Consider the following 20415-nt stretch of genomic DNA (forward strand, 5'->3'; position numbering starts at 1 on the left):
AACCCCATGAGAGACCTGCTTCTTACCGATAATCTCCAGTACTCCCACTGTCCCCCAAAGGTCCTTCCTTATGCTTCTCAACCATCCCTCAGAGATCCCCTCAGTCACCAGTAGTTTCTCAGTTTCCCACAGACCTTATACAGACACCCCAAGTCCTCTCTGACTTCACTGGTCTCCAGGAAGACCAGTTCACCTCTTCAAAGACTCCCCTGAGCACCTCCAGACACCCATAGGCCCCTCGTAACCACTTACAACCTGCTCTAGCACCCCTCAACAAACGTTCTCATCTCGTACAGACATTCGGGTAAGATTCCCTCAGACTGACGCCCTCAGACTCTGATGGACCCCAATCCCCTCTGGCGGTTGCCCACGCGCGGCCCACTGCGCATGTCCCACGGGTTCTGGCCATTAAGTAACCGCCGCTATTCCGCCCTGCTCTTCTGCCCTTGCAGACCTTCTTGGTCCAGTTTAGGATTCCCCAGGCTTTGGGGCTTGACTCGGATTTTTGCTTGTGGACTCCGAGCCGCCGCCAGAGGGCAGCAGACACTGCTTGACTGAGAAACTACTACAATTCCCAGAAGCATCCGCTCTGGGCTATGCGTGATGCAGCCTCATTCATTGAGAAGAGAGCGGAAGTCTGACTGCGCTTTGCCCTCTGGTTAATGCAGTTTGAAAAGGCTTTAGCGCTACCGTCTGTCCTACCCCAGGGGTTTGTGTCAGCTGGGAATTGCGGTCGGCTACAGACCGAGTGGACGAGACTTTCTTCAGGCTTCAGAAAGGAGAGGACAATTAGTGTGATCACAGGATCTGATTAAAGTGAAGTCTAGAGACTCCAGTTCCCATCATTCCACAAGGCAGGAGGGGCGGAGGGTGATTTCATTCTACTTCCAAGTACTTCCGGGACACAGACACAGACACACAGACACACACACACACTCTCTCTCTCTCTCTCTCACTCACTCACACACACACACACACACACACACACACACTCACACACGAACTCTTTCCCAGCGCGCTTTGGGGCTACTGTCCTTCCGGGTATGAATGGATAACTGGGGCGATATAATGCGTGCACAAAACCCAAGGCTACTCCTAGCAGCCGGCTTCCTTCTTTTGGGCCTTTCAGGATCCTGTGATTTAGGAAGCGTGAGGATGCAAAAAGCTTAATGGGGGTCCAAGAAAAATTCTGTTTTCGTTACTTTCAAACTTCGGCTCAGCCTGCTGGTGCAACCTACATTGCTAGAAAAAGCTAGACAGTATCCGAAGACTGTATTGTCCTGAGAAACCACCGGAAACTTTGTTTCCTAAATCGTTTGCGGGGAGGGTTTTCCTTCCGGATTTGTGGAAACTTGGAACTTGGAGTGTTTGCACTCCATTTTCCAGCAGCCCCTGATAGACTTCGGCTGTTTCTTGGGACCTGGCGGCGGGGCAGGAGGCGTTGAAACTTTCTTCAGTCTCCCCTAGGCTACTACTGTCGTTCACCTTTCGCCCACGCTCTCCTAAAGGTACCTATTAGACTACACTTCCCGGCAAGACTCTGCAGTCTCGTCTCACAAAGGGTCGGGATCCGGTCTGGACCATTCCCCAGCATGCTTCAGGATCATGGTAGATCCCTCCCCTTCAGTCAGTGGGAAGGCTGCCTTGAACTCCATTTCCCAGAAGACACAAGGGCTCGCTGTAGCAACTGCTCTGAAGCCTCGGTGTTGACTACATTTTCCAGCGGGGACTGCGGCCTAGCGAACAAGGGAGGAGGAATGCTATTCCATTTCCTAGCCTATCTCCGGAACTGCAGTAGCCACTTGGGGCTTAGGGATCACATGGGACTCCATTTCCCGGCGTGCTTTGGGAGTAGCTTCACACCTGCAATGCGGTGAGGGCGTGGCGATGACTCCATTTCCCGGCTTGCCTCACGGTCCGATTGCGGCGGGTCCGCGGCCTCCGACTCAATTTCCCAGAGTGCACCTGGCGCTGGTCGGCATACAGCCAATATACTAAGTGAGCGACTGGACTGCGTTTCCCGGATTGCATCACGTCTACACAGCTCATTGAAGGAGTACTACATTTCTGAGCCACACCTAGGGACGCGCGGTTGCCGCAATGGAGTGAGTGTGCGACTCTGATCCTACTTCCGAAAGTGCCTCAGGGTCCGCTGTGGGCACAGTCGGCCAACTTATTGCCCAGGACTGTGTTCCCCGAGGTGCAGAGCGACCTATCAACCCCGCGGTCCACTCTGAGGTCTTTTCGGACTCCATTTCCCGGCGTGCCGCGCGGCTCTCTGTGAGGGCCGACAGCGGCGACGGCGGCGCGCAGAGCCGGCGGACTGCATCTCCCGGCGTGCCGCGCGGCGGGCGCTGGGCCGGAGCCGGAGCCGGAGCCCGAGCGGCGCGGCCTGGAAGAGGCCGGAGCCCGGGGGAGGCGGCAGCAGCGGCAGCGGCGGGGGCAACCCGGGCAGCCCGAGCCCCGCGGCCTGGGCCTGCGCTCGGCGCCATGAGCGGTGGCGCGCCTTCGGGGGGCGGCCCTGGGGGCTCGGGCCGGGCGCGGACCAGCTCATTCGCGGAGCCAGGCGGCGGCGGCGGCGGCGGCGGTGGCGGCCCCGGGGGTTCGGCCTCTGGCCCAGGCGGCAGCGGCGGCGGGAAGACGACAGTCGGAGCCATGGGCGGGGGCGTGGGGGCCTCGAGCTCCGGGGGTGGTCCCAGCGGCAGCGGCGGAGGAGGCAGCGGCGGCCCCGGTGCGGGCACCAGCTTCCCGCCGCCCGGAGTGAAGCTGGGCCGTGAGTACTAGCGTCGCCCGTGGCGGGTGGAGATCGGATCCCTGAAGTCACTTAGACGTCGACCAGGTTTTTCTTTATGCTTAGAGAGGAACTCGAGGTCACTGTGCCTCCCCAAACTGGGATCTGAGCTCTCCCCCATCCCAAAGAAAGGGGTTTGGGGGGGTTACCATCACTTGGAGTTTAGAATTAGATTTAGTAATCCTCTAAGAGACAGGGGTCACAGGTTCCTGTTCTTCCAGTATCGAAGTCTTGGGTCCGTGAGCCTTAAAAACAGGGATCCGATGTTGCCAATCATTCGAGAACAGGATCAGGGGTCATTGTCGCTTGCAAATGGGGCTTAAGGGTTATTGTTTCCCAAGAGAACAAGAATAAGATCATCACCATCCAGAAGGAGGGATCTGAACGTGCTCCCCTTCAGAGCATGGGGATTTGGAGTGAATATCACTTAGAAGCAGCGATCTGGGTTTGCTGTGTCCCCAAAGAACAGGGGCAGAGCTTTCCAAACCTGGTACATAGTCACCTTCCGTTTTAAAAGACTACGTCTACTGTCATTACCTGTCCGTAATATGTAGAATTGTTACCCCCATGGTAGAAATTAATGATTGCTGCTTCTTGAGGATAGATTGGAAGTCAGCGTAGTTTTCAGACCAAGTCCATAGTCAGTATTATTCAAAAAAGATGGGTCAGTGGGTCTCCTTTCACAGAAATGGAATGAGAGCAGGGGAGGGTCCCAGTTCCACCCCATAGAATAGGGATGTGAAGTTATACCTATTTCATTATTCTGAGGAATGATGTCACTGGCTCTGGAAAAATAGCTATGTAGGATCATCTCCCTCCAAAAGATGGTGTCACTGGCCCCTCAGAATGGATTTGATTCATCACTGACCCCTTTTCTTTGGGGAACCTTTCATCAGTTACCCAAAGAAGAGGGATCACTATCCCCCAAGAATGCCGCCAAATTTTGTTGCCATTTATAGAATGGAGTTGGGAATTACAGCTTTCCTTGAAAGCCCTGAGGCTGGGATAGCCGCCTGATGATAGAGATCAGGTTCACCATGCTCACTATTAAGTGCTTGTCCATTAGGGACCAGTTACACACAGGATGGGGTCTGGGGCTCTGGACCTCACAGATGAGGTCAGGCCAGTGCTTTTTTCTAGCCCCAAAGTATTTGGGTAAGAGCTAATTGTCCCCCCAACGTGAGAGTCAGGGCACTAGCACTTACTGGAGGAGTCATTCATTTCTGTCACCAGAAACCAGTGGTGAAGTTACCAGTTCCACTTAGGGAGGACTTAAGAGATCACTATACCCTGAGCTGTGAGACAGGTTAGTGCTTTCCTACAGTAGAACTAGCTCAGGGTTACCGCTCTCAAGCAGAGGAGGTTAGGTCAGGCTTTCCCCAGTGAGGAGAGACCAGGAGGCAGTTAGCTCGTAGTGGATGAATTCAACATCTGGCAGTGTCGGTGCTTCCTCAGATCAGGAGGGACCAGTGACTTGCTGCTTACTAGAAGCGGAAATTAGGGGTCACCAACCCTTGAACAGCAAGAGGTTTTATGTGTCAGTATCCTCCCCTATGGGAGGAGTCAGGATTTGGGGTTCCATGAAGGGTAGAGGGGCGGAAAGGGCACTGGGAGGCATCCAGTAGCCATCTTTGAAGATTGGGGAAGGGACAAAGAACCCCCGCAATGAGCTTCCTGTAGTGACTCCCCTCCCTCTCACAGCCCCACGATGGGGTGGTGGCCAGAGGGGAAAGGTCAGTAGATCTTGTGTTCCCTTTGCTCCCCAGGTGACAGTGGGAAGGTGACCACAGTGGTAGCCACTCTAGGCCAAGGCCCAGAGCGCTCCCAGGAGGTGGCTTACACAGACATCAAAGTGATTGGCAGTGGCTCGTTTGGGGTCGTGTACCAGGCACGGCTGGCAGACACGAGGGAACTGGTGGCCATCAAGAAGGTTCTCCAGGACAAGAGGTTCAAGGTAGCCTGGGGGGAACGGGGACAGGGAGGTTTGACTGCACGTGACTGGTGAGAGAACTCCAGCAAGAGTGCTGGGCTTGGGCTTCCGCGGGGGGTCTGAGCCTGGGCCAGAGGAGAAGGGAGTGAGGTGTGTGGAAGATGGGAATGTGGATTCCAGGAGAGCCCAGGGCTGACTTTTATTGGGCTTTTGCTGTGAGTGCTTTATAGGTGAGTTTAACTTATGGAAAGATTCTCTGAGGGTAGGTACTGTTGTTATTCCCATTCTAAGTAAGCAGAAACTGGAAACTGAGACTCAGATGAGAGAATTGCCCAAGGTCAAGACTAGAATCTGATTCCCAAGCCCTTCACCGTAACCATTAAGTTACACCCCTGCCCGGAGGAGAAAGGAAGCTGGTGGGGCTAATGAGTATGTTTGCGAAGGTCAAGCTCTGCCCTAAGGGTCTGACAGGTGCAGGGAGACGTCCCGCCTGTGCCGCACGTGCCTTGGTTTGGGGCTCTATCCTGTCTGAGGAAGGAGTACCCTTTCTTCATTCATACAGAGGTGCCCTGTGAGCTAGTAGAGGCCCTTTGGATCCTAGGCTACTCTGGATGTAGGAGAACCGAGACTAGGCTGAAGGGAACCAGGTCAGAGCCTAGGTCCCGGGCAGTGAGGACTCTCAGGGGAGGCTCTAGGGAGCTGCTCAGAATTTGATTGTAGTTGAGTCCCGGAAGTGAGAGGGATCTGAGGATAGGGAGCTCTGAGGCCCTGAGGGGAATAGAGAACAGAGAAGAATGCCGAGACCGGGTCTCCTGGGAAGAGGGTGAGGCTGGATCCCCATTGGGAAGATAAGGATTGGAAGACTGGAGTCTGGGACTCTGGAACCAAGCCGGGGTCCAAGGGCTCAGATGCCTCTAGTGAAAGCAGTGGGGAGGAGTGGGGACCAGGGTGAACTGGATGGCCACTTCCTGTCTGTTGTTGCTTGCGCCAGGCAGGGAGGTGGGCCTCATGTGGCCACATCATCTGATTTTTAAAGAGAAGCTGAAAAACTTAGATTATATGTGAAGTCATTTGACTGGCGAATCTCAGCAAAAAATCAAACATCTTTAAAAAGTAGGCTGCAGAAGGCACATAGAAGTGGTCTGAGTTTAGCCCACAGCTTGTGTGTGAGGGGAGTGGGCTGGGGGTGAGGAATTAGGGGCTGCGCCATGGGGCCTTGGAGCTGGGACACAGGGAGCAGCTGCTTGGCTCTGTTGGCAGGAGTGGGGGGTTAGAGCTGTGGTGAGGGGTGCTAGGGAGGGGAGGCAGGGAGAGCTGGTGGTTTTCTGAGGCTGCCTTCCTTTGCCCCAAGAACCGAGAGCTGCAGATTATGCGCAAGCTGGACCACTGCAACATCGTGAGGCTGAGATACTTCTTCTACTCCAGTGGGGAGAAGGTGAGACCTCAGCGTGTGGAGGGGTCCTCCACCTTGACTCCACCCGTTTGCCTGCCTGCCTTCCTCATGACTGCTGGTCTCTTCCCCCGTTACTCCCCACGAACCTTCCCTCCCCCCGTTCCTTGCTCTTTTCTCACAATGCCCCACACCTCTCCTTTGCTCTCTGCAGAAAGACGAGCTTTATCTAAATCTGGTGCTGGAATATGTGCCCGAGACGGTGTACCGGGTGGCCCGCCATTTTACCAAGGCCAAGTTGACCATCCCTATCATCTATGTCAAGGTAGGCAGGCAGGCAGGCTGCTGGGGCCCAGGCCCACAAAGCCAGGAGCTCCGGATAGACACTCCTGCCTCTGTGGGTTCCCTCATCTCCAAGTTTACGTTGGTCTCTGGAGGCCTCACATTCCCTGCCCTTGTCCCTATACCCCCAGAGATGGAGCGCGCCAAAGGCAGGGCAGCCCAACCCAAGGCCTGACTCGATCAGGGAGGCAGGCTGACCAGGCTGGGGAGGCTGCTTGGGTCCATACTGGGAGCCCATTAGTACCGGTTAGTGTTGGTGGAGTTAGCTCAGAATCGAGGTGGGGACCTAGAATGCAGAGGGGAGATGATGAGCTCAGAGTCTTGGCCTTTGGAGCCTTGGCAGAGGGGTGATGGGAAGGAGGCAGGGTTGCAGGAAGGTTAGTGTCCACAGAGCCAGGAACGCATGAGTCTTCATTCATCACCTGTGCAGGCTTATTCCCCAGTGCTTGGCGCTGTGCCCTGTATGTTACTATCCGCAAGGAGGTGTTTGAACGAATGGATGAGTGAATGGGCCTAGGGACGCTGTGGAGAACAAGGCTGGCGCAGCCAGCTGCATTGGGAGGCGGAGGTTGGGTGCGAGTTTGTCGGAGGTTGCGTGGGGCCCCGTTTTTCCTCCCGCTAGCTTTAAGTACCTCAGGCCTAGGTGAGCCCTGGGGCTCTACCAGTGGTGGGAGCTGTGGGACCTCGCTTCCTGGGAGGCAGCGGTGTGGTTTGTTGAATGGCTGCCTGTGTTCCGGGGCCAGCACTGAGCGGTTCTAGAGGCCCAGCTGACTGAGGCCCAGGCCTTGCTCTCAGTTTAACAGGGTAGACAGGTGTCATCACAAGAGAACTGTAAAACCACTAGCAACTGCCATACTGGAAGGAGCACAGGGGATTCTGGGAACAGAGGAGGCCCTGCCTGCTCAGGGAGTGAGAAGGATCAAGGACGTCTTCTGGGAGGAGCCCAGGCACAGGGCGAGGAAGTGGCATCTCTGGCCGAGGGCACTGGGAACAGAGGAGGAGGGGGCCCGGGAAGCATCCCTGAGCAGATATTATGTGCCAGGCACTGGTCTAGGCCCTGGGGGACGCAGCAGGGATGGAACCACAAAGATCCCTGCTCTTTTGGCACTTACGTCCTAGTCAGTAGGGAAGAGGGTGGCAGGAAAATCCAGCTGGAGAGGGGCTGGCTCGTGGGTGGTTGTGACTGGTGGGCAGAGGAGGCTGAGCCTTTCCTGTAGCCGGTGGTTCTGGTGAGGCTCCCCAGCCTGCTTTGAAAGAAGGCCTTCCTGATGTATCTGTCTTATTCATCAGGCTTCTGCTGAAGTGTGTGCTCGAAGCAATGGTTTCCAAAGTATGGACCAGCACCAGCACTAGGGGGCTTGTTGCAAATGCCTCATCCTGAACTACTGAATCAGAAACTCTGAGAGTGGGGCCCAGCAGTCCGCAGTCCCTGTTTTAACAAGGCCGCCAAGTGATTCTGGTGCTCGCTAAAGTTTGAGAACCAAGGGGCAGCAAACTGTTTTCATGTCAGGGAGAGTGGGTGGAAGGGCTTTTCAGGCCAAGATGGTGGAGCAGGGCTGTGCTCTGCGGGGAGAGCTGGGCTGGAGTTCTGCTGTCCCCTGCCTGCCCCAGGTGTACATGTACCAGCTCTTCCGGAGCTTGGCCTACATCCACTCCCAGGGTGTGTGTCACCGCGACATCAAGCCCCAGAACCTGCTGGTGGACCCCGACACCGCCGTCCTCAAGCTCTGCGATTTTGGCAGGTGGGCCTGACCCGGGCTGTGCTGGGTGGCTGAAGGGGGCGAGGAGGGATCCCGACCCTTGGCTTGTGTTGACTCCTGCCTACGCATATCCTCCCACAGTGCAAAGCAGCTGGTCCGAGGAGAGCCCAACGTCTCCTACATCTGTTCTCGCTACTACCGGGCCCCAGAGCTGATCTTCGGAGCCACCGATTACACCTCATCCATCGGTCAGATTTGAGGGAGGGTGGGGGTGGGAATAGCAGTCATGGCAGTTTTTGAGTTCTTTCTGTGTGTCTGCCGGGCTCGGTGATAAAGCTTAACGTCTGTTCTCTTAGCCAGTCCTCCAAGTTAGGAGGGTGATGCTGTGGTATGTGCAGTTTACAGTTGAGCAGTCTGAAGCTTAGAGTGGTGAGGCCACCTGCCCGCAGCCACACTGCTGGGACTGGGCAGGGCTGGGCTTTGAAAGGTGACCTGACTCCAGAGTCCATACCAGCTCTGGAACCTCCCAGTCAGTCCTCTCTTCTCAGGCAGGGGGAGGGGCTGACGGTGACCTTGGGGGAACCGGGAGGTAAGGCTTTGCCATCGTGAGGGTGTGACCTGCTCACAGGGCCTCCATGTCCTTCCCTGTTGTTGGGGATGACAGCGCCGACTTCCAGGCATCAGGAGAGGGTGTGAAAGTGTTTGGAAGAGAACAGTCATCAGCAGTGTGAGGAAACTTCACGGTCCCTAGATGTGAACTTGTGCTGTGGCGGTCAAGGTTCAGACCAGGGAGGGGTGACTACCGGCCTATAGCTATTCCCAAGGGCAGGATAGAGGCCAGAAGTGAGTAAGGCAGCCCACTTAATGCTTTACCTTCCTGAGGCCCAAAGAACACAGGTACCTGTTCTTGGCCTCTTGATCTGTCCTCTGAAGCTAGAGGCAGAGAAAAGGCTTATTGGGGTCACAGAGTGGAGAGAGGCAATGGAAACATCTAGGTTGGAGAGTACAGTGCAGTCAGGTAGACTTGGAGGTTCGAAGTCAGGCTCCTATGTTCCTAAGCTGTGTGTGACCTTGAGCAAGGCACTTCCTCTCTGAGCCGAGAAAATGGGGCTCCCTGGCATCTCTCGGGATGACCGTGAAGGATAGAAATGTATGCCAGGGGATGGGCATGGTAGCTCTGACCCTGCCCCGTTCCTCTTCAGATGTGTGGTCAGCTGGCTGCGTACTGGCCGAGCTCCTCCTGGGCCAGCCCATCTTCCCTGGGGACAGTGGGGTAGACCAGCTGGTGGAGATCATCAAGGTGAGGGCAGGGCCAGGGTGGGCAGGGTTTGGGCTAAGCACTAAGGGCCTTGGCTCAGACCGCTCCCTTTCCCTACAGGTGCTGGGAACACCAACCCGGGAACAGATTCGAGAGATGAACCCCAACTACACGGAGTTCAAGTTCCCCCAGATTAAAGCTCACCCCTGGACAAAGGTGGGGCAGGGCTAGGGGCTCAGGCAGCGTGGCTGAGGTCCCCATTGGAGGCCAACCGGTCTGGGGACCTGGCTAGAGTCATGGCTCAGTAGTGGGTCAGTAACTTTCATCACATTTCAAAGTTTATGGCATTTCCCATACTCTAAAGTCAAGGACCCACAGTAAAGGCAAGAGCCCCGTTTTTCTGGTGGGAAACACGCTCACAGCAGGGCCCATACAGTCATGGGACCTGAGCGGGTCGCTCATCTGATACAAACTGACCTCCCCTCAGAGGCCGGGCCTCAGTTGCCTCATGTGGAAAGTGGGCTTGTGGGAGGTGGGCAGGAGTATACCAGGGCCCAGGGCGTCTCACCCTTGTCACCTCTGCCCCCTCCACCCCCCAAGGTGTTCAAGTCCCGAACGCCACCCGAGGCCATCGCACTCTGCTCTAGCCTGCTGGAGTACACACCGTCCTCGAGGCTCTCCCCGCTGGAAGCCTGTGCCCACAGCTTCTTTGATGAACTGCGATGTCCTGGAACCCAGCTCCCCAACAACCGCCCGCTTCCCCCTCTCTTCAATTTCAGTCCTGGCGGTGAGGGCACAGCCTGGGATCTGGGTTGTTGGAGGGGCAGCCAAAGATTGTGAAGAGCTTGATGTTGAAGACAGGAGTGGGGAGCTGAGGGTGGGCTGCAAGGCAGCCCCTGGGGCTTAGGAAATGCCCCCGATTCCGGGAGACCCAGACCGACTTCATCTGCGCTCTGCAATCTCCTGTGTTAGGCTCTTGCCAGTTTTTCATTTAAAGTGTTCAGTGGCTACGTGTGTCCCAGGCAACTGGCCTTGCCCAGAGCTGGGTCCCTGTTTGGTGCCCCTTTCTAACCCGGACTGGGTCTCCAGGTGCCCTGTCCCCTGACTAGGCATGTCCATTCCTGTCTCTAGAACTCACCATCCAACCATCTCTCAACGCCATTCTCATCCCTCCTCACTTGAGGTCCCCGGCGGGCACTGCCTCCCTCACCCCATCCTCACAAGGTAAGTTGGGGGCCATCTTCTGAGCATTAAAGCTGCATTTCTCAGCCCAGGGTGGGGATGGGTCTGTTCTCTGTTCTCACAATCCCTGCGTTTCCTGCAAAATAGTAGACATTCTGACAGAAAGCGTATTTTACATGTGAATGGCCACCTTTGTGAGGCATTATTGCCTGTATTTGTGTTTAAATGCAAACTGGAAAACCAAAGACATAAGTTTAGCCTGCACAGACAAACAAAAAGTTAAATTTGTTGCTCATTCAGTAAAAAACAGGGGCCATTTTATGTGCAAATCCAGATTTCCTGTTTCTCTTGGGGAAGAAAATAAGACTGGGCAGCAGTGGGCCTGCCTCTGCTCAGGGCAGTATTACCAGCTGGAGCTGAGTTCCAGCTGCCCCTGTTCTGTGGGGCCTGGCTTTCTGGTGAGTCACTCAATGACCAACCTGGCCCTTTGGCATTTGAGTTTGCAACCCTAGACCTAAAGTGACAGCTTTCCATTTCTAATGTAGCATCTCACACCAGCTTCCTGCTCTTGGGGGTGGGGGGCGGCTAAAAGGCAAAGGCTAACTGTCTGCTCCTTCCTTCCCCCTCAGCTTTAAGTGAGGCTCAGACCGGCCCGGACTGGCAGTCGACCGATGCCACAGCTCCCCTCACTAACTCTTCCTGAGGGCGCCACCAACTACCCTTCCATCTGGGAGCCCCCAGTGGGGCTGGGAAGGGGGGCCATAGCCTGTCAAGCTCCTGCCCTGACCGGGCCCCTAGACTAGAGGGCAGAGGTAAATGAGTCCCTATCCCCACCTCCAGTCCCTCCCTCACCAGCCTCACCCCTGTGGTGGGCTTTTTAAGAGGATTTTAACTGGTTGTGGGGAGGGAAGAGAAGGAAGGACCGGGGGATTGGCGGGGAGGGGGGCGGGCGGCATGAGGACCTCCTACCCCCTCAGCTCCCTCCCCTCCCCCCAGGTCTCCGCCTCCTCCAACCCCCCTCCCCTCCTGTATCCCTTGTAAATAGAACCAGACCAGCCCTTCTCCTCCTCTTCCCTTCCCTGGCCCCCGGGTGTAAATAGATTGTTATAATTTTTTTCTTAAAGAAAATGTCGATTCGCACCGTCCAAACTGGCCCTTTCCCCTCCAACAGCTGTGTCCCCCGCTCCTGTCCTCTGCCCCTAAGGCCTCCTCCCTCCTCTCCCCATCCTGGAGGGCAGGGGCAGTGGGGGAGCTCCTGATGTCTTAGTTTCCACAGTAAGGTTTGCCTGTGTACAGACCTCCGTTCAATAAATTATTGGCATGAAAACCTGCTTGCTGTCTGGACACCTGTTTTCACAGAGGTGAGGGAGGTGCCTGGGGGGCTCTCCTGGGACAGGAGTGGGCTGCATCTCAGGCAGGGGAACAGGGTGGGAAGAACCCAGGCTGGCCCTGGCTCAGGTGCCCAAGCTTCCTGTGCTCCAGCCCTCCTCTGCACATGTGATGAGCTAGCTCTGGCTTATCCACTGCAGCACACATCATCTGCTTCCACTGAGGGAGGGAAGCACTGTCATTCCCAGCGGACTGGTGAGAGAACTGGCCATCAGATAGGTCAAGGCCACAGAGTATAGGTGGCAAAGTCAAGGTTTGAACAAAGGGCTCCCTATCTCATAGCCTGAGCTACCTGCCACTTCAGGGGGACACAGGATGATAGGGGGGTGGGTCACTCAGGCCAAGACAACCTTGGTAGAGACTCTTAGTGGGCATGGACGGGGGCAGCAGAGGAGCTGTCCCCAAACCCTAGCAGTTCCCCAGGCCTTCATTTCCGTCTTAAGCAGGGCCCCACCTGGCCCACCTCTTTAGGGATGCTGGGAAGTGGCAACCCTGGGAAGGCTGTCACAGAGTGTGGCTTTTTCTCTTGCTTTGAAAACATGCTGGGGCCAGGTGGTGGGGCCATGGGCAGAGGAAAATGGCATCTCCTCCACATGGTGCCAACGGTAGGCGAGGGCAGGAGGCCCTAGAAGTAAAAGGGAGCCTGGACAGGAGCAACTGACGTGTCCTCCACTGGACTCCATTTGTGAAGAAAAAGGGAGAACAGAGTTTTGAACATATCCCAGAGGGTGTTCAGGGACTGTTCCTGTAGCATCTGGGCTCCGCTGTCTGCTTAGGCAAGCCCCAGGGGCATCTGCCCAGAGCAAACCCTGGCCCGCCCTGCTCAACACCATCCAGATGTCACCTTGTTTGTACGATGAACACACAGCGCAAGTGGACTGGGTAAAGAGAAGGAGGGCTGGTCTGGACCAAGGGGCTAACCTCGGGCTCCTGGGGACCCCTTCTGGCTGCTCACACCCAGTGGGCCATGAGGTCACTGAGGGTGTCCTACACCCTCCTCCCACCCCCATGGCCTCTGCCCAGGTCTGGCCCCATCCTCTACTTCCTGGACCACCTCCAGTTTCCCCTGCCCCACCCTGATGCCAGGGAGCCCTAACCCCACCTATGACCCTCACCCCATCGCATCCCCCACACTGCCCAACTTCTTAGCCTGGCTTTCAAGGCCTTCCCAGGTCTAGGCCTCCCTCCTTCCCTGCCTTGTCGCCCCTCCTCTGCCCAGCCTCCCTCCCAGACAGCTCAGCCGCAGCCACGTCCTGCTGCACCTGTCTGAACACCCTGGTCTGCAGAGGCCTGAGACAAGCCTTCCCGATGGACCTGCCATACATCATCTACTTTCATCTGGAGAGGGAAGGATTGTCAGCCCAGGTAACCTTTGAAAAGGTTGGGGATTCCTTCCTGTTGCCAAGACTTTTTATCTTTTGAGGCTCCTTAAACCCCAACTGCTCTGTGACAATGGCTCACTTTTCTTTTTGTTTGTTTGTTTTGGGTTTATTTTTTTGCGGTACGCGGGCCCCTCACTGCCGCAGCCTCTCCCGTCGCGGAGCACAGGCTCCGGACGCGCAGGCCCAGCGGCCGTGGCTCACGGGCCCAGCCGCTCCGCGGCACGCGGGATCCTCCCGGACCGGGGCACAAACCCGCGCCCCCTGCATCGGCAGGCGGACTCCCAACCACTGCGCCACCAGGGAAGCCCAATGGCTCACTTTTCCTCCCGTTACCATGACTCCTCCTCTGAGCCCGTGCCCCCTGCGGTGGTTTCAGATCACAATCAGTCCACAGCTGTATCAGTTACAGATATGGGCTAAAAGGACCACATGGATTCAAATCTTGGCCAATACCTCTGCCCAGCTCTGAGATCTTGGGCGAGTCTCTGTCCCTGTTTTCTCACTTGGGATAATACTGAGATCACCTCACAGGCCTGCTGAGATCATTATACACGTATAGTGCTAACTGCAGTGCCTGCCATGGCCGGGCCGTCAAATGTTTGCTGTTATTGTAGCTGTCAATAACTGGACGACCTCCGAGTATACCAAGAACTCACCCTCCTTGCGGTGCTGCCTGCCTGGAGTATTTTCTTCGTCTTCCACTAGCAGATTTCTACTTTTTCTTCAAAGATTAACTCCTCTAGGAAGTCTCTGACTCCTGATCTACCATGGAGGTTTGTTCCATGGAGGTTTGTTCTCTGCTCTGGGATCCTACTGTCCCTGCACATCCCCGCTGCAGCCCTGAGGGTCCTGGGGCTGAGATCCATCTGCCCCCACCTGGGCAGGGCAGAGGCCTGATTTATCTCTGGCCCCCAGCACACGGGAGGGAGGCCTTAGGACACCCAGGCTGAATAAATCAACAAGACATTCAGAGAGCAAGGCCATCTGTATTTGTGGGTGTTCCTCCTACCACACTGCGTGGCTCCTGGGGCAGAGCCCATGTCTGACTCATTCCTGGGTTTCTAACATCACCCACCTGCAGCTGAATACCGGGGTACATATAGATTGCCCTCCACGTTGTCAAAAGTGAGATCAAGGAAGCCCAGAGAAGTCAAGTGCCTTCTTCCACCAGGCAGAGCCAAATCCTGCGAGCCCAGAGTCCAGAGAAGGCTAGGGCCGGGGGGACAAGCAGAGGATGTGATGAGGTATGCGACAGGGCCCAGCACAGAGCTGGCACACGGTTGGGGCTCAGGAAAGGTTACCTGATGTTGCTGGGCACCAGGGTGATGCAAAGAGCCTTGGAGAACCCCGCTTTGCAACGCAGTGGGGTGACCGGGACACATCATATCGTGTCTCAGACCTTCAGCGTCCCCTCAGGCAGAGAAAGGTGACGCCTGGTGGGGCCATTCTGAGGAGTCAGTGGGTAAGAGGCTAGGGTGAATGCTGGCACCCGGTGGATGCCAGAGTGGCTCGCCGGGGCGTGGCCCCCTTTCTCCCCAGAGGTGCCCACACTTGATTCTGCAACCAAACTCTTTTATTGTTGCTCTTCAGCTGTGTCACACAAAGGCCGTGTCCAATTGCAACAGCCCGCTCGCCTCAGTGGCCCCCAGTGCCGCCTGGCACAGCTGCAGCGTGTCCACAAGTGCCAGTGGCTGGGACGTCTCGATGATGGCAATGGTCTCCCCGAGCTCGGTGCACATGATAGTCTGCTGAGGCTCGGGGGGCGGGGGCGGGGCAGGAGGGGGTGATCTGGGAGGCTGCAGTGTCATCGTCCGAGCTTGGGCGTGGACCCGCTGATGCAGTCGCAGGCCCGCCATGGCACGGAACCAGCGGCCGCAGGTCCCGCAGTAGTAGGGGCTCTTGTTGTAGAGACCGGTGATGGGGAGGCGGGGCGCACGGGCAAAGGCGACTGGCCGCAGGTGCAGCCTCCGGTGCTGCTGCAGGTTAGAGCTCTGCGTGAAGCGCTTGCCACAGTCCAGGCACTGGTAGGGACGCACACCCGTGTGGGTCAGCTGGTGGCGGCTGAGGTTGGCCAGAGAAGCAAAAGTCTTGCCACAGGAATGGCACTGGAAGGGCCTCTCGCCCGTGTGCGTCCGCAGATGGTTGCGCACGTGGACCAGCTTCTTGAAGCCCTTGCCGCAGACACCACAGCGGTGTCGCCGCTCAGGGGGCCCGTGGACCGCGCGCCGGTGCCGGGAGAGCCGGGAGGCGGAGGCAAAAGACTTGGAGCACTGCGGGCAGGGCAGCTGGGCGGGTGGGGCAGGGGGCAGCGAGGGGGGCGTGGGCTCGGCAGGAGCCGGGGAGGCGGCCGCCACCGCCGCCGCCGCCGCCGCCGCCGCCACGGGAGGTGCCCCGCTCTTGCCGGCGTGAGTGCGCCGGTGGTAGAGGAACTTGGTCATGTTGCTGAACGTTTTGCCGCAGCGGCAGCGGTGCAGTGGGTTGGCGGTGTGGGCCCGCCGGTGGGCCACCAACGTGAGTTCTGTGCTGAAGCCGCGGCCGCAGTCCACGCAGAGGTAGCGGGCTTCGCCGCGGTGCAGCCGCAGGTGCTGCTCCAGTGAGGCTGCTTTCTTGAAGACCTTGGAGCAGGTCGTACATTCGTGCGTGCCACCAACATGGGCCCGCCCGTGAGCCAGAAGCCGGTTTGCCGAGCTGAAGCTGCGCTGGCACTGGCTGCAGTGGAAGGGGTGAGCCGCTGACGCTGGGCCACGGGACGGCCGCCGGTGTCGCCGGCGTGCCCCTGCTGAGGTGCAGCGCTGAGGACAATCCCCACAGCCCTGGGCCCGGCCGGCTGCGGACTTGTCGGCTCCCTTAGCATCACCACCAACCTCCGCTGCTGCCTCTTCCTCGGCCTCTGTCTCTTCGTCGTCATCTTCTTCATCCTCACCCTCCTCCTCCTCCTCCAGCCCGTTGCGCTCTTCTTTCTCTAGGGAGTCAAAGTGGGTGCCCTGGTGCTCCAAGAACTCCTCGGGGGTGGTACACAGGGCAGTGCACTCAGGACACTCGTAGGGCTCCATCTCGACTTCGGGGGGAGCCGGGGGTGGAGGTGGCGAGGGGAGGGGAGGCAGAGGCGGCGGCACCGGAGGTTTAGCTGCTGCAGCAGCAGAAAGGTGCCGGGCCTTCCGATGAGCCACCCACAGCTCAGGCGAGGGAAACAGCTCCTGGCAGTCTCCACACTGGTACTGGATCTGGCTTGCAGACTCCCGCAGGTGGGCATCCTGGTGGGCCAGGAGCTCGCTGGGGGAGAGGATGAGCTGGCTGCACTCACCGCACTGGAAAGGCCCATCCTCAGTGCCTGGCACCAGCTCCGGCTCCAGGCCAGTGTCCTGGGTGGTGAGCGCCTCCTCCTCTGTGACAGTGGGCACATGCTGCTCCTGGTGTGAGAGGACTTCTTCCAGTGTGTTGTAGAGGCTGCCACATTCAGAGCACATGAACTGGAAGAAGAGGGATGAGGCAAGGGCCTCCCCAGGTGTCATCTCAGTCACCTCTGTTAACATCTCCATTTTCTCCCCTAACGTCGGTGTTGACATCTGCACTGCCCCTGGTGACATCCGTGTTGGCATCTCAGCCACTTCAGCTGCCTCAGCCACCACCTCTGCCATTGTGCGAAAGGCAGTACCTGGAGAAAGAAGGGGGTGCCTAGTGAGACCAGGAACTCAAGGGGAGGGGGGATGTCTCAGGAGTTCCCTTGCCCATCCCATCACTCACCAGCCTCTAACCATCAGCAAGTCTGGATCCAATATTTATATCTCAGTCTTCAGTGAGCCTGTGACCCTGCAGCTGAACTGCACCCCATGGCGGCCAGGTATCTGCAGAAGAGAGACAGCCCTTCTCAGTCTGGCCTCTGATGCCACCCTCCTTACCCAGAGGGCTGGTCACACCCTTTCCAAGAACAGAATGTGTCTTTTGGGGTCTCTTGGCCTTGGCCTGTGCAGTTTCCTCTCTGTGCAGCATCTTTCCTCTACCTACTTGTACACAGAGAGGTGTAGCAAGGTGTTTAAGAGCATGGGTTCTGGACCAGACTGCCCTTGGCTTGAATCTGAGCTCCACCCCTTACTTCATCTCTCAGAGACTGCATTCTCATCTGTGAAATGGACTAAAAGGAGTACTGACCACAAAGTCCCTGGTACTTTGTAAAGCTTAGATTGAACCATTACTTGTAATTCTCCAGAAACGTTGTTTTTGAACCCTAAGTCTTTGATGCCGCTATTCCTTCTGCCAACGAAGTTCTCTCTTCTTTTCTAGCAAACTCTACATCCACAGGGTGGTGGCCACTCCCTCCTCCTTGGGGTTCTTACGGTATCCCGTGCCACCTCCATCGCAGCAGATATCATGAACTTGGCATAGAGTCTGTGCCCCTCACCAGACTGAGCTTGCCGGCAGGGCAGGTCTGATTTATTGTAGGGGTCGCTGTCACCAACAAAGCCACTGACCAAGGACAGGGATTTTAACTTGTGAACTTCCCTCTACGTGCCCCATCTCTCCCTCTACAGGTGTGGGCTCAACCCAGCGCAGGCCCCTTCACACAACAGGGGCTCAGAGTCCCTACAGCAAATGACTGCCGCCCATGCAGGCCTAAGCCGTAATTTTCCAAATATAATCCCCACCATCTCCATTTCTTCTTCAGCTCATCTGTTAGCGCCAGAGGGCAGGTGGAGTTCAGCTTACAGCTCTGCACACAAAAGTTGCTCATGTTTAGCTCCCAGAGGTCTCACCCTAATAAGCACTGAGTAGATTTGGTGAATGAATTACGCTCCCTCCAGGAAGTGTGGCCCCGAGAGTTTAACTGTCCTTGTGCACATTCCACTTTCCCCACCAGACCAGCCCTCCTATTAGACTGTGAATTCCCACAATAACAAGGCCCAGCACAGGGCCCGGCTATCAGCTGCTTTCCAGTAAGTGCTCCTTAAGTAAATGATTCACTAAAAGCCCAAGAGCTAAACTTTCCAACTCCCTCACTAATTTTTGAGTTGCTCGGGCCCTGCCACACAAAAGCCATTCAATAACGGACCTTCCTGGAAACAGTCAACCAGGGGCCTGACAGTTCGGCTTTGCATCGTTTACAGCCCCACTCCCAACAGAGAACTCCCCTCCAGCGAGGCCCAGTGCCTGGTGCAAGGCTTACACAAAGTAAGCACCCAGTAAATGTCTAGAAGTTGGCCCGAAGGACCTGATATTTGGACTTTCCTAGTCTGCATTCCCCATTTCCTAATCCTGGACTGTGAATTAGTGGGGGGAAGGATGGGTTTTTGTTATACAGCAGACCAACAGAAGTCCTTCCAGGAAAGAGCCCACCAGGGGCCTGGAAGTTCAACTTTCCTGAGACACATCCCTTTTCTCTGACCAGACTTATCAACTACGCAACCTGAGAGTTCCCTGCAAACGGTGGGGGCCGGGCGAGCTCAAGCGTAGGGACCTGCACACCTCAGGCGCTCTATCAACGCTCCAGGGCACAGAGGAAACAGCACTCTCTTTCCACTCCGCGTCGCTCCCGCCCTAGCGCAGGCCCCAAGGCTCCTCGACCCCCGGGGTCCCCCTCGTTCTCCCTCCGCCCTCTCCGTAAGCCCAGCTCTCTCTTCCCCGGCCCGCCCCGCGGCGCCCTCACCCGTCTCTCTTGCCTCCTGCAGCCCCCGCCGCTCTTGACACAGACCCTCTGCTCCAGGCGTGTGGGACCCCCTCACTATCCACGCCTCCCATTGGGCGCTGCCCTTACCTGCGGCGGCCAATCAGAGCCGAAAGCGGAGAGCACGCGCTCCTGCGCCTGCGTATGGACGATTAGGCGGGGCTCGGCGAGTTTCTCCACGCACACAACTCTGCCCTGTGGGCGGGGCTCCGGGCTCGGAGAAGCGCCTGCGCAGTTCTCCCGGGCCGCTCCTCCGCCAAGTCTGTAAGTTAAGTGGAGAGAACTGAACATCCCTGGAAAGCAAGGATCATGGAGTGGACTGGGTGGCGGGAGACCTTGACAGAACTGTCACTTCATAGCTAAAGACACAGAGCATCTCTGAGAGCACAGCTTTGGAGTCAAACATACTTGGGGTACTTCCCCTCTCTGGTCCTCACTTTTACTCCTATGTAAAATGGGCTTGAATCACATCCACCTCAAAGGCTGTTGAGGGGATTGGATGAAATCAAACAGGTAAAAGCAGTCAGCACAGGGCCTGATACACCGTGGATGCTCACTTTAACCCATCTAACATGGACATAGATAGTCCTTCCCTGTTTGTAAAATTGCTTTCCCTTCCCTCACCCTCTTTGGTTGATTTAATGATATTCACTTATTGGGCGCCTACTGTGTGTCCGGCCCAGGATTGGGTTTCAATAGGTGACAACTGCCATCAGGGAGAGGGGAAGGGACTCTTCGGAGGTCACTGCTTCAGCCCAAGCAGAGCTAGTGCTGAGCCAGTGCCAGGCAGGACCCAGGCCTTCCGCTTCCCAAGGGGTGATAATTCCGGGGGTGGGAACAGGTCCGGGGAGGGGCCTTGTCTCAAGGCACGAGCGGGCCCTGACCTTGAGTCACGTAAGTGGGGGCAGGGTGGCGGTGCTCAGACATGCAGCCTCGATGCCAAATCTCCTGATAGAGACCTGCTCTTGCCAGAGTGAAACTGGCAGGTGCAGGTTAAAGAGGTGCTATTGGGAGTCCCCGTGACCTTGGAGGGCAGAGATTGGAAGGGGTTATGGGGGGGGGCGTTAGAGTTCCTTGAGGGGGGAGTCTGAGTGTAATGGGGGAGTCCTGATGGACGCCATCAGGAGGTGCACAGTGGAGATGGAGGGGCCTACTGTAATCAGGAAGGAGGTATTGATTCCTAAGATGAGATGAGGGAGTGTTGGTCTTGATCGGGGAAGGAACTTATAGATGGGGGATTTCTGTTGGATGAGGAGGGATTGCAGTCGAGCTCATGAGATGGCACAGATGGGATGTAGGTCGCCAAAAGAAGTAAGGGGCAGTCTAACGGAGGGGAGTCCAAGTCCGGATCATAAGGGACCTGGGTGCTACTCGGAGCCAGTACGGTCGTGA

General features: G+C 56.8%; 2 protein-coding genes across 3 annotated transcripts; one reads left to right on the plus strand and one right to left on the minus strand.

Moving 5' to 3' along the window:
• The first annotated feature begins 1851 nt into the window (after window positions 1-1851).
• GSK3A (glycogen synthase kinase 3 alpha) lies at window positions 1852-11924 on the plus strand. The gene is made up of 11 exons (XM_081215532.1): window positions 1852-2773; window positions 4558-4745; window positions 6073-6156; window positions 6326-6436; window positions 8065-8195; window positions 8295-8401; window positions 9356-9453; window positions 9532-9627; window positions 10012-10198; window positions 10543-10635; window positions 11223-11924. The coding sequence occupies exons 1-11, from the start codon at window positions 2491-2493 to the stop codon at window positions 11294-11296; spliced, it is 1452 nt and encodes a 483-aa protein (XP_081071658.1). The 5' UTR covers window positions 1852-2490; the 3' UTR covers window positions 11297-11924.
• A 2406-nt stretch (window positions 11925-14330) lies between these two features.
• Window positions 14331-19089, minus strand: ZNF526 (zinc finger protein 526). 2 transcript variants are annotated; one of them, XM_081215681.1, is made up of 3 exons: window positions 19006-19089; window positions 17109-17209; window positions 14331-17019 (listed from the first exon to the last, which is right to left on the minus strand). In XM_081215681.1, the coding sequence occupies exon 3, from the start codon at window positions 17000-17002 to the stop codon at window positions 14960-14962; it is 2043 nt and encodes a 680-aa protein (XP_081071807.1). In that variant the 5' UTR covers window positions 17003-17019; window positions 17109-17209; window positions 19006-19089; the 3' UTR covers window positions 14331-14959. The 2 variants fall into 2 exon arrangements, with proteins under 2 accessions (XP_081071807.1, XP_081071808.1); XM_081215682.1 differs by lacking the exon at window positions 19006-19089 and adding an exon at window positions 17764-18651.
• Between the last annotated feature and the right edge of the window lie 1326 nt (window positions 19090-20415).

Source organism: Mesoplodon bidens (genome assembly GCF_964165515.1).
Source record: "Mesoplodon bidens genome assembly, chromosome: 18".
In the NCBI taxonomy this organism is placed as follows: domain Eukaryota; kingdom Metazoa; phylum Chordata; class Mammalia; order Artiodactyla; family Ziphiidae; genus Mesoplodon; species Mesoplodon bidens.

Coding starts and splice junctions, on each gene's coding strand:
- GSK3A (XM_081215532.1), top strand. CDS start 2,491: ATGAGCGGTGGCGCGCCTTCGGGGGGCGGCCCTGGGGGCTCGGGCCGG. Junction 2,774..4,557: donor GCCCGGAGTGAAGCTGGGCC/GTGAGTACTAGC, acceptor TTTGCTCCCCAG/GTGACAGTGGGAAGGTGACC. Junction 4,746..6,072: donor TCCAGGACAAGAGGTTCAAG/GTAGCCTGGGGG, acceptor CTTTGCCCCAAG/AACCGAGAGCTGCAGATTAT.
- ZNF526 (XM_081215681.1), bottom strand. CDS start 17,002: ATGGCAGAGGTGGTGGCTGAGGCAGCTGAAGTGGCTGAGATGCCAACA.